This window comes from Aegilops tauschii, chromosome 4 (genome assembly GCF_002575655.3).
Source record: "Aegilops tauschii subsp. strangulata cultivar AL8/78 chromosome 4, Aet v6.0, whole genome shotgun sequence".
Classification (NCBI taxonomy): domain Eukaryota; kingdom Viridiplantae; phylum Streptophyta; class Magnoliopsida; order Poales; family Poaceae; genus Aegilops; species Aegilops tauschii.
In genome coordinates, this window is record NC_053038.3 from 247,634,133 (window position 1) to 247,647,989 (window position 13,857).

The 13,857-nt window shown below is 42.2% G+C and overlaps 1 protein-coding gene across 1 annotated transcript; it reads left to right on the forward strand.

Annotated features, from left to right (window-relative positions):
• The first annotated feature begins 8,596 nt into the window (after positions 1–8,596).
• Positions 8,597–9,596, forward strand: LOC141021799 (uncharacterized). The gene is made up of 2 exons (XM_073497648.1): positions 8,597–8,880; positions 9,362–9,596. The coding sequence occupies exons 1-2, from the start codon at positions 8,597–8,599 to the stop codon at positions 9,594–9,596; spliced, it is 519 nt and encodes a 172-aa protein (XP_073353749.1).
• The last annotated feature ends 4,261 nt before the right edge of the window (positions 9,597–13,857 follow it).

Consider the following 13,857-nt stretch of genomic DNA (forward strand, 5'->3'; position numbering starts at 1 on the left):
TTTACTGTTTCATTTTTAGTCTCATCTTATCTAATTTATAAAAACATAAAAGTAGTACCAAAATCAGTATTACCAATTATATCTCTGTTACTAAAGTTTAAATCCCTAAGTAAAATATTTTAACATTTTATAATTAACAAAAGGCATTTATTAAATTGGCTACGCCGTTGTTTCATTCCCATTTGAGCATTTGAACATTTTATGAAACTATGGTTTCTCCACCATAATTACTTATGCATTATTTGGCTCATTCCGAACATTTTAGGTTTTAATATTTCAAAACTTTAATTGTTTGAATTGATTTTGAATTTGAATTTTGAATCGGTCTTCGAACTAACCCGAGATTAACTACAGTGACACAGGTGACGTGGCATCATTAACGGGGGATTACTGTATCCTAATTATCTGGGCGTCACAAAATCACTACAACACGAGGTAAGCAGTACACTTCCTCAACCATCTCAGTTTACTTATTCCAGACCAAGCCATGCACGCAGTCCAGTACGCCTCCAAAAACGATGCAGTGAGGTTGCTTCAGTTCATCGTGGGGAAAAATGCAGTGCACTTGCTCGGTTGTGCAGGACACTTGCTCGGTTGTGCAGTACGCTTGTATAGGTTCATTACGGATAACGATGCGGTGCAGTTGCTTCAGTTCACATTGCGGGGTGATGCAGTCAGTGTGGAATACTTTGCAGTACCCTTTCAAACACATTGCAGTTCGCACGATTCAGTTCATTTAACCAGACAATGCAGCTCAGTCATTTTGTCCAGGAAATGACGTTCATCAGATACAAAATGCCACACATAATTGACAACACTGAGAACAACAACTTTCAGAGGAGTAAAGCTTCTTCTCAAAGAGATACTGGCTGGGTTACCCCTAAGATTACTCGAGGATTCTTCACGACAACAAACAGGGTGCAATACTCTCCGGAAGAGGATTTTTTCCAGGAAGAAGAGGTAGTCGAAGATGACGATGACGTCACCTTCATGTGGGAGGGCACTCACCAACGGGATGATGAAGATGAGCCAATAACAGCTCTCAACCCAGAGTATAAGCACGAGTTCACTACATTTGGACAGCATGTCCGAATAGACAATGATGATGCAGTTGAACATGATGTTGCAGCAGATGATGATTATGACTATGATGATGTGCCACCGCTACAAAATTTTCAAACCAATCCACTGAGTCATCGTCACAACACTGGATTACCACCACGTCCACCTGCTGCACCCCAAAACAGAGCACAGCGTCCACCTATTGCACCTAAAAACAGAGCTCCAAGTGGACCTGCTGCATCAACTTCGACACTGCGACCACCAAGGGTGCCTCGGTCAAAAGTCAACGGCAGGTACAAATCCTCCTCACTATTGCCGCCGCGAGATCCTCAACTACACAGATCTGCTATAACCCCGCCATGTCCAATACAACCTGGGGTGAATGACTCTACACACATGTAAGTTTATGTTAAGAAAAAAAAATATTTGCAGTCCATTCAGATAACATTGCAGTGGACACTGATATTTCTTGTGAGTTTGACCTAACATCTAATACAGTCGATTCTTTTGAAAACTTAGGAACATTGCAATGCTTTATTAAACTCGTATGCACTCCTCGTATTTAAAAACATAACATAACAATTTATCTCATTGAGCATTGCACTTAATGCAGGATAAAAACATGCCGCTAAACCTCATACCTACCGCTGGAATGAAGTTCACCACGTATGACAAGGCATGGGACTTTTACAACGATTATGCAAGATGTGCAGGGTTTGGCATACGCAAGAGGGCAAAACACAGGACAAATGCCTACACTGTCTGCTCAAGAGAAGGGTCGCACAAGCAGACTGTGTCAGATTATAACCGGAAACGTCACAAGACATCAAAAAGGTTTGACTGCAAGGCAAAAATTAGAGTCAAAAAGAGGAAGGATGGCAAATTTTTGATAGAAATGGTCGAACTCAACCACAATCACAAGATGCTGGAAAGCCCCGGGATGCTTTTGCACATGCGATCGCACAAAAGAGACGATCCTTTGATTGACCAGTTAGTGAAGGACATGCAACTGGACAACCACACACACGCTTAGATGATGTCAACGCTGCCGCGTATGTCCGGTGGTCTGCAGTACATGGGACATACTAGCTGCGACTGGGTAAACAAGTAAGCATGTCACAGAGCATATCATTTGAGCATTTTGTCGGTAATTATTTCTTGTTTCATGAGATGAGTTTGCATTGCGTTTGAAATGCAGGAAACAGAAGTTTGCCAGAGAAGAGTCCCAAGATGACGTCAAGAAACTTCTTGATTTCTTCGAGAAGATGCAGAAGATAAACCTAGAATTCTTCTATGATTATGACGTTGATGCAAATAACCGTGTAAGAAATGTCTTTTGGGACAACGCAAGTTGCAAAGGATCGTATGAAGATTTTGGAAACTGCGTTACGTTTGACACGACATATAAAACTAACAAATTCCACATGCCGCTGGGAGTCTTCGTGGGAGTGAACCATCATCTACAGAGCAACATATTTGTTGTTGCCCTCGTGTGAGATGAAACAATACCGTCGTTCGAGTGGGTTTTCAAAACATTTCTGAGGTGTATGAACAACAAGCCGCCAATCTGCATGCCCACAGGTACAAAAAAACAACACCTGTATACTTACGTTTGTTTGGTACACTTATATTTCTTCCATCTATCTTACACACACACACAACTTAATAAAAAACACTATTTGTTCCTTCTCAGACCAGTGTTCTTCGATGAAGGCAGCATTAAAAACTATCCTCCCAGATACACTACATAAGTTGTATCGGTGGCATATCATGAAGAAGTACAAAGACCACCTCGGCTTGCTGTATAAGGCGCACGAGAAACTCAAGGATGACCTCAATGCGGTGCTGAACCACCCACTAATGCCGTCAGAATTTCAACGAGCATGGAAGGACCTCATTCAGAAATACAACTTGCAAAACAACAAAGTGATGAATTCGCTATGGGATGACAAGCACGAGTGGATCTCGGCTTACTACAAGGAAATTTTCTGTGCTCGGATGACTTCCACGCAGAGAAGTGAGAGCATGAACCGCATACTAAAGAAAAACTTTGTCAAAGAGAAGCATGATCTCCATCTATTTGCTCAGCAGGTGGACAAGTGCATTCAGACCAAGAAGGCCGTCGGGCACGCAGAGACAGTAGCAAACGAGGTTAAGAAAATGTCCATCAAAAACTGCTAAAATATAACTACAAAATCAAACAAATTTTTCATTTCTCTGGTTTGTAAAAGTGCATTTTGATCATGCAGTCAGAGGTAAAGACAACAACCCAGTTTGGGTTCGAAGTTCAGCTATCAAAAGTGTATACAAGGGCAGTGTTTGCATATTTCAAAGAAACACTCTACCGTAGCACTGCATTCAGAGCAGAACGGTGCCCTGAGAATCCGACAAAGTATCTCGTACACCACTACAACAGATCGGATGCATTTGACTGGGCAAGGCATAATTTCCAAGTGGTCGCCGATGAACAGAAAGGTGTCTACGAATGTGAGTGCAAACTCTGGACATACACAGGTGCGACTCGCTAGCAAAAAAATTCCTAATTTGTGATAGTCATGCACGAAAGCTCACTTACTGAAATTTAAAAGTCCACATGCATGAGTAATTCACAAAACCAAGTGAAGTTCACTTCCTTAAAATGAACAAATAACGAAAAAATATGTGTTTATTATTTTCATGAAGTTCACTTACAAAACAAAGAAATCATGTGTTGTCTGCAGGGCTCTTTTGCGTCCATGTGTTATGCATGCTTTCTCATTTGAGAGTACTCAAGACTCCTGGGGTGTACATCATGAAAAGATACACTCGGAATGCAAGATCAAATGCAACGTTTGACAGAAGAGACTACGAACAAACAGCACCAGATGGAAGCTCGCTTTTTTGCCGTAGAAAACAGCTGACAGAAAAAGCAATGGAGCTTGCAAACAGAGCGACAAGGTCCGACGCTGGGTGCCACAGATCTTTGTCTGGTATGAGGGCACTGATCGAGGAAGTTGATGTGCTCAACAAAGAAGAAGAAGAAGCAGCAGCAAAACTAAAGCAACCAGAGAAATCCCAGCATGACAATAATGCCGAGCAAGTAGAAAATACCGAACACAGCGCACCTGGTGCTATAAAAAAAGAAACAATTCTTCCACCTCCTATTTCAAACACAAGAGGAAAGAAGGAAGGGGGCGACGCAACCCAGAAAAAGGTTGCACGCAAGGAGAAAAATGATGACAAAAACAGTAAGCCACAGCCTGAGCTGGACAGTGATGGTCACCCACTGGGAATAAGAAGGTGCAAGACATGTAATGAAATCAGCGGCCACAATTCGAGGACATGTACAAAAAGAAATGAACAAGAAAACCGAGGACATGGCGATGCAGAACCAAACATATATTCCACTCACAACACTAAGAAATGGACAAAACCGAGACGTTGTAGCATCTGCAAAAAGAGGAAGAGACACAATTCAAGAACCTGCCCCAAAAGAACAAGATCAGAAAACGAGGAAGACGAAGAAGATGAAATCAAAGAAGAAGATGGTGACACAACTGAAGAAGAAATGACTTATGAAGAAGCAGATGACGAAGAGGAGGAGGAAGAAGAGAGTGAAGAGGATGAAGAACATGAAGAAACTGAAGGAGTGGCTTATGAAGAAGCATATGAAGAAGAGGAGGAGGAGGAAGAAGGGAGTGAAGAGAGTGAAGACAACGAAGAACATGAAGAAACAATGCCCACAAGACCACCACAAGGGAATGCTGCTATACAAAAACAACCGACAACGAAACCACGTTCAAAAAACAAGGTAGGAGCACGAAAGGATGCAGTTCACAGCGCTGGAAAAGAAAAGCCGCCATCAATCAGCACGGGAGGAGCAAAGAAGGATGCAGTTCACAGCGTTGGAAAACGAAAGCCGCCATCAATCAGCACACGAGGAGCAAAGAAGGATGCAGTTCACATCACTGGAAAACGAAAGTCGCCATCAACCAGCACCCGAGGGGCTACAAACACAACGATGCGGAAATAAGAACCAGCAACACCGCCATAGAAAACAAAAGAAAGTTCGACATTAGACACGCTCCAGTCACCGCGAAGAAGCAGCAGGTTAACGACCAAATAGATGAACTTCAATAAATTAATCATATAAATAGAAGTTTGCTTATCTGAATGACTTATGTATCAGTTTAAATTTTGTGTAAACACAAATTTCCTGCTGACTATGAGTAATTCAACTAAACCATGTAAAGAGAAATAATGTATAGTGTATACCATATATATAGCAGTCTATAGTAAACATTGACAAATTTTGATCCACAACCCATGAAAAAATGCAGTTAGCTCACTGCCAGCACGAAGCTCTCAATAATAATTCAAGCGGTTCAGATCACAAAAGTACTTATTACAAAACACATCAAAAGATGAAGCGTTCGACACGCAAAAGTACTTATTACACCTCATAACCTTAACCAATCACGTCAAACATGATTCTAACCGTACGATCCTCGAGTTCAAACAAGTTGAGGACAACAACTTGCTCAGACTTAAGGCCACTATCAATGACAAATTCCTTCCAGCCTTTCTGCAGACACAGCCGCCCGTCAACGCCTACACGGTGCTTGGCTGGTTTCAGGTGTCCATTACCAAGAACAACTTGGATAATTCCCTTCTTCTTGAGCTGGAGATACCTAACAGCTCGTTGGGGGATTTTCTGCAAAAAAAATTGTTTGGTGATGATACTAGCAGTACAATTCTCATACTTTGCACAGACCAGTAAAAACCTACACACAGTACAGACACGAGCTAGATGAAGTGTACAACAGTCCAACAAGCAGTAAAGGTTAAACGCAATCTAATATGAAGTACGGAACTTGCAAATATTTAGTACGCTTCTAACTATCATGAAGTTCTTGAGGCTACCTGCATGTAGTACACACCGTACAAGCGGGGAAAATTGTGCAAATTAGTAGTGCTCATCTAATATCTAAGAAGTTCACATATTCTAACCATGCAAACTAAAACATGAGCTCCATGCACACAAGCAAAAAAATAAAAACAAGATATAAGTACACAGTGCAGTACACTTCAATAAAACAAAATAAGTGTGTTCCTAAAAAACTAGAAGTTCAAGCTAGTATGGAATTATACAAAAAAATAGAAAACACAAAGAAAAAATCAGATCAAGCAAAAAATAACATCTTGTAGTGAGTATCCACATCTGTTGGCGTAAGCTGATGGACAAAAGGACTTGTGCGGCCAAGGCCACGGCAAAGCAGGGCGGAATAGAACGCAGCAATGTTGATGTGGCCCATATCCAATCCTTCCGTGAATACTGTGCCATATTCAAGCTGCTCCACTCGCCCAGCTCAGCACAAGACCTTGCCCCCACGACGAGCACGACGGGCCTGCGAGCAAGCTGAGCAATCGCAGTGCGTCCGCACACCACAATCATGGCGGCAGGAGGAGAGATTCGCGGAGGGGCTTGGAGCCATCGCAACAAAAACCAAGAAAAGGAAAAAAATAAAGAGAGGCTGGAGAAAGGAGAGAAGTTGCGGCTAGAGGAGAAATGAACTGAAAAGGAAGGGTAGAAGTTGGCCTAGATTTATAGAAGTGGAATGCAAAAAGGTCAAAACTAAAAATTAAATGGGAGTTAATGAAAAATATGTTACCAAGAATGAAGGACAATCAATGAAGGCTTATGTTACCAAAGAAAAAGTACCCAAAAAAAGGTGCACTTTGACTGCAGCATTTCCCACGAACTAACCGCAGATCATTAAATAATTATTTCTAAAAAATTATAATCCGCAGACCATTCTAAATAAAAGTGAATGCGGTTCTCCAAAGTAATATCAGGAAGTTCATAATATGTGTGCATGAAGTGCTGTACATGCTCAAAATGAAGCACAAGAGAAGCACTTTCGCGCAGTGCACAACGCAGAAGTAGTGCATCTGATGCAGTCCTTAAATGTAAGTCATGGAGTCCGCAACGTTGGTATAAGCAGTCACAACTTTGGCACAAAAAAGGATGCACGTAGTGTAAAATGTGTACACCTGCAGCACAGGACTATGATGAATGCAGTGCACACAGACCCAACAAAGCAGTGCACACCCGTACACTAGAAAAAGGATACGTAAGAAGAAAAACAATAAAGAAAAATGAGACCCATGCAGTGCACAAAAATGTAGCGCAAACATGTGTAGTGCGGAATGTGTGCACATGCAGTACAGAAACCTGATGAATGCAGTGCAATATGATTTACTAAGAAGTGCACGCCCCTACATTGGAAAAATACCTGAGAGAAAATATTAAAAAAATTGACCACCCAGGTGCAACCGGCCCCAGCCAGTCTCGTAGTAGGTCTACACCCACAGCAGGCGAGTCGTTCTGAGCCACGATGCATGGGGCCGGGCACACATGGGCCCACAGGTCAGAGAGCATAGAGCAGCGAGCGCCGTTTATAAGCGCCCAAAGAAGTAACTAGAGGAGTTCGATACGGATGCCTCGCCAGCGCTTATAAACAGGTCGAGCGCGCCCTCCGTAGGCGAGGTTCGACCAAACATTAGGGCGCACACACAGCGCACCGGGAACCAGCCGTGCTGACAGGCTGACTTGGGCCGAATGCGTCTTCACTCCCCAAACACAGGCCCCAAACACTAGAGTAGTTAAAATAACACAGCCCACTAAAAAAACAAGAAGTACAAAAATAAAACATCAAAGAAAAATGAGAAACATTTTTTAAATGAATAACAACAACAGCAACAACAACAACAACAACAACAAATATGCGTGGGAACTGCCAGAAACTACAGTTCGCTCTAATAAATAAAACGCAAGAAGCCCGAAGTCAACGTACAAATGCAGTCCGCCACGTACAACAATGCAGTTCATCATGTGGAAGCACGAAGTATTCTTATTTCTGAAATGCAGTTCTCTTTCTACTCCATTGCAGTATGGCTAAAATGAAGAATGCAGCCCTGTTAGTTGAGCAAAGCAGTCCGACACCCCTACCCACAATACCCTCCATCCACACATAAGTTGCATCACCATCAAATATAAAAAAAGAGAAAAAAGAATGAACTCCATCAAATAATTAAATGTGCGTACATGTGTATGAATCCTGATCCGATATAATTAAGTATACGAAAAATAAATTTCACTTGCATGCAGTACACTATGTGGACATATGCAGTTCTGTTGTGATAGCGAAGAAGTGCACTTACTAGGAAAATTCACCAAAAACACAATCATCACATTTTCTGACAGTTGCGTGCATACCTAAGTTGTCACGAAAAAAGAGGCGACGACGTTCCAGATTTCCAATGCACTATGACAGCCTCCTCATAGCAGAACCTCTCTGCAGTTGCCATGTAACTAAAAACACAACCCCACCATGCTACCACCCCGCTCCACCACTCCCACATCCTGTCACGGAGAGCAGAGGAGAAAACACAACTGCTTCGTCCCCCCAAAAACCCCATTGCATCTTCTTCTCCACACTTCCTTTCACTAACCTCCCTCTCCAGAACAAACACGAGAGAGCAGAGGAGAGTCATGGCGGATGCACCTCTGTACAAGCAGCACCGCAGGTACACTAGGGAGCTCCACGACGTCGACCTCCACGGTAACCACAAGCTCCACGTCGTTTGCATAAGCAAGGGGCAAGACATGGACAAGATGATGTCCATGCTCAGGAGGAAGCTCAGTGGAATGCCCATCAAACTAGTCGGCGTTGATGTCGAGTACACGCACTACGTGAAGCCACAGCGGGCAGCAGTGCTCCAGCTATGCGTAGAAAAAGAATGCCTTGTCTACCACATCTCTGCAGCTAAAGACAGGTCAGAATAACTATCAATCTTTACTATTGCTTGTCAATATTGATTTTAAATTTTCTTCATCACAATTGCCATTATTTAAACTTTGGTTCTCATTTTTAAAAAGCATGGCATAGGAATTCATTGACAAGTTTCATCTGGCTCCATGTAACTCATGTGTTCAATTCTTGAATTTTATGATCTAGCGATACACGCAGTTTTATTTTGTTTTACCAAATACAAATTATTTGCCTGAACAATTGAAAACTGCACAATTACTATATAAAACATGTATGAAATTCAATTCAAGAATACAAACATGCACAAACATGCATTGTTTATGCAATCTATTATCAAATTTACTAGTTAAGTTGTACAAAGTATTAGCAGCTACTCACTGCAATAGATTCAGGTATTCATATTGCACTTCAGTTTCAGAAAAAACAAAAAAACATTAGTGGGTCTAAAAAATAAACTATATTCAGTCCTTACAAACATCTTGCAGGCCAATGGAACTAGACAAATTCCTCATGAATGCTGAGTACACCTTCGTCGGATTCGCCATTGAAGTAGACAAAAGCAAGCTGAAGCTATCTGGCTTGGAGATCAACTCCGACAACTACATTGATATTCAGGTGGAATGGAGAGACCCATACAATAAAAAGGAGTTTGACTCTTTGGCTGATGTTGCCGGCAGGATAATAGACATTCACTACCATGACATGAAGAAAAAAAATTAACCGCAAGGAGGAACATACTTTGTGGGGATTTTGCCCGCTGCCAGACAAGCTGATCAAGTATGCAGCAATAGATGCATTCACAACATATAAGTCATGGAGAATCATCTACGATGTCATAATGGGTCTGGACAGGGCAAAAAGAGAAAAAGAAGCAAAGAAGAAGAAGAACAAGGCTGTAATCCAATACAACAACTAGAAATAATCAGGGCTATGTTTAGTTTCATTTTACTTTAGTAGTTGTGTTGTTCCTTGTTTCATGTCAGCAAGGTTTTGATTATGTCCATTGCTTCATATCGAACGTTTCTTTTGTAAAAACAGTGTCGTTTTACAATTATCATCAAATTTTCTTTCTGTTGTCGTTAGTTTGCTTGTGATCATTTACTTTTGCTGAACTTAGTTTGCTTGTCATGTAGAATCGCTTGTAACTTAGTTTGCACTAGGTAATGATTGTTGAGTTTGTATTAGAACAAGTATCCAGACAGCTTTGAAAAATTTAATGTGTGATACCAAAACATACTACACAGATACAAAACATATTCAAAAACAACGTTAAACAAAAAAAATTAAGTACTCTTACTACAAATCATACCTAAAAAAGAAAGATGAATGTAGTTCAGAATGGTAAACATAACCAGTACACATGTGTCCACATGCAGTCCACAAGCGTTATTATAGAAAAAGACCATTAATATTAATATTTCTAAAAAAATGATCCGCAGACCATTCTAAACAAAGGTGAATACAGTTCATCAAAGAAATATAAGGCAGTTCACATACTGTATACATGAAGTGCAGTACATGCTTAAATGAAGAACGAGAGGGGCTGCAGTCACTTTCGTGCAGTGCACAACACACAGGCTTGGTACACGTAGTGCAGTCCGCAACGTTGGTACAAGCAGTACAAATATATACTCCAAAAGAAAAAATGCCTCAGATACGGAATTTTTTTACCATCCAGGTGAAACCAGGCCCCAGCCAGTCTCGTAATAGGTCTGCGCCCACAGTAGGCGAGTCGTTCTGAGCCACGTTGCATGGGGCCGGGCACACATGGGCCCACAGGTCAGAGAATTAAGGGCAGCGAGCGTTGTGAATAAGCGCCCAAAGAAGCAACCAAAGGTGTTCGTTAGAGATGCCTCGCCAGCGCTTATAAACAGGTCAAGCGCGCTCTCCGCGGGCGAGGTGGGCCTAAACATTAGGGCGCACACACAATGCACCGGGAACCAGCCGTGCTGACAGGCCGACTTGGGCCGAATGCGTCTTACACCCCAACGGACCCAACAAATTCTCACAGCCCAAAACAAACAAGCCCAACGACGCACAACTAGCAAGCAACTCCAGTACCCTCCCACCTAATAAAATGCAGTCCGCCGTGCAGTTCGGCATGTGCTGTCAATAAAGCATTGTAGTTCGCTTAGACGATTGTTTTTTCCACCCAGTCAAGAATAGTACCACGGCTAGCTGAGTCAAACCACCTCCTCCACTTGGTGAATCTTTTCACTTGGCTACAACGGCACAATCCCACGTCACACCCTGACTTGGTTGACAGGCGCACGGGGTGTGACAGGGAGGTGACGGGGTGTGACGGACTCACCTACGCATGCGGCGCCGCGGCATGCCACGTCGCCGCCTGCTCCGGCTCGTTCCAGGATCTACCTCGCCGGGGGGTGGGGAGGGGGGTCACGAGCCCCCTCCCACCTCCTGCTCAGCCTCGCGCTAACGCATGCAGTGCGCTTGGTTGATAGGCGTAGTGCGGACATTCTGTTTTTCCAACCCTAGGACGCACGCAACCCCATAGCCACACCCCTAAGATAGACAGGGAGGCGACAGGGTGTGACGGACTCTCCTACGCATGCGGCGCCGCGGCACACCGCGTCGTCACCTGCTCCGGCTCGTTCCAGGCTCGGCCTCGCAGGGGATGGGGAGGGGGGTCAGGACCCCCCTCCCACCCCCCTGCTCAGCCTCGCGCTAACGCACGCAGTGCGCTAAGTACACGCAATACAGGTGCAGTACAAACCTATAGACAACTAAAAAATGGGGGGCCCCACCCCTACCTTACAAACAAAAAAACAATTGCAGGACGCAACTTTAGACAATGAAGTGCATTTGGTTAGACAAAGCAGTGCAATATCATAAGCAATGCAGTTTCGGAATACACACATGAATGCAAGGGCTGCAGCAAGTACAAAAAAAATTACAGGTGTAGTACAAAGCTGTAGACTAATGTTGTGTTTTTTGTTGGACGAAGAAGTTCGGCATCACATGCAATGTTGTTTCTGGGACACGTACGATACATATAAGCGTGTCAACTGCCAGTTCACACAGAACCTGGTTGTCAACAAATAAAAAAATATATATATATAATAAAATATACACATAAATTCGTCCATATTCGCTGCTGCAAAAAGCAGACGAAACACAACAACAGAAAAAAAATCTTTTCATACATTATCTACCTTAGACAGCACACAGTACACAACATGAACCCTAGTTCTTGTCCATACACAGGCTTTTACCCTGGAAAAAACAAATGCCAAATGACTGTTACTACATCTGCGACTGCGACAGGGAAGTAAGCCAAAGGTTTGCAATCAGATCTCGTAGGTCAGGCGGCATGTCTTCATAATACAACATGTTCAAAGGATTGAACAATAGCTGGAACATGTACTCCGCCTTCCAATCTTCAACAGCAGGCTGAAAAGAAAATTAAAAAAAATGCAGACCAGTGATTAAAAAAAGGTTGTCATAAGAACAAAAAGTGAAAAAAAATCAAAAAATAAAGAGGGTAACAAGAAAAGAAGAAACAGAGAAGGTATTACGTCGGATTTGACAATCTGCTCGACTAGACGTTGGCCGTCATACAACTGCGTCAACCTCAGAACATAGATTCCACACTCGTTTGTTCCCTCCGCTGGCACGACCGGGTAAGAGGGCTTCTCTGCGAATTTAACCCAGTCAGGGTGGTTCTTAGATTTATACAATTTTTCACCATAAATCGCCTTCAGCAGCTGAGTCATCCTCCTCATCTAGCAAAAAAAGGAAGCACAAAGTAAAATAACACACGTCACAGATAAAATAACTATTCAGACGAACAGAAAAATACAAAGTTCTTCTCAACGTCTAGACAGTCCATCTTTTTGCACATGAGGTCATTTCCTTTTATCACTTTTTTACACAGATATTTTACACGGATTGGGGCCGTGCGAGAAAATACAGTTCTGTCACGCATATGTTGCAGTGCACTATATAAACAAGTATGGTGCTATGTGTGCTAACATTGCATGTGCATTTTATAAAAAAGATGCAGTAGGAGAAACACAAAAAAGCTTTGCACTTGGCTAGAAAAAATGACATACCACTTCAGTGCAATCTGAGTGGTAGTCAGTCCTGCGCCACTTTGTCGTGACATCAGGATGGCCAGTATACTTCCTAGTGTCATGGATATCAATCTTCTGGCAATGCTGGTTCATCGTGTATAAGGAATAATGACCATCCTTGGAGCGCGGCATCATAATCTGTCACATAAAAAAATGAAATGAAAAGTTCATTCGACACGTATCACTAGGACCACTGTTCCAAAAATAACTATAAAAAGAAATGCAACAAACCAGAAAATAAATGACACAAAACAATGGACTTACCAGTTTTGCGTCCAATAGGTTTTCGTCGCCGCTCACAAAAACCTTGAACTTCTTAACTGCATCTTCTAAAACAAACGGGCTATGCACAACTGGCAACACAGGGTTTAATTCATCATCTCTCTTCACAAAGGTTTCCATTTGAAGAACATACTGCACAGAAAAAGAACAAAAATAGGACATGAAAAAAATAAGAAAACATGCATGCATGGATGGACATGAAAAAATCAGTACAAGAGAAAAAATGACAGCACACGTTTACCATGATAAATAAAGGTGAAAGTAGCACACGTTCACCAGAACGATAAACTAAACCCAATTCAGGGTCTTGCTTCCAGTACTTGATGACAAAATCCATGACATATGAGTCCATTAAAGCTCCTTTGCCAAATGTATTATAGATATAGTCAACATTGTAATTGTCGACATCACCAAAAGGACTATTCACCATAAAGAACGCGTTCCTGCAGTAAACATACACAGATGGGATCAATAAAATTAAAATTAAAAACAAAACACACAAAAAGGATGAAGGGCACACACATAAAACTTACTCATGGTATTTGGTTACAAAATCTTTGCTGAGAACGAGATCCTTTATTTTCCTCGCCTCATCAATATATTTG

What these genes read in the sequence shown, in the direction of transcription:
- LOC141021799 (XM_073497648.1), top strand. Translation starts at nt 8,597, where the DNA reads ATGGCGGATGCACCTCTGTACAAGCAGCACCGCAGGTACACTAGGGAG. An exon ending in ATCTCTGCAGCTAAAGACAG is followed by an intron (nt 8,881 to 9,361) that starts GTCAGAATAACT and finishes AACATCTTGCAG; the next exon opens with GCCAATGGAACTAGACAAAT.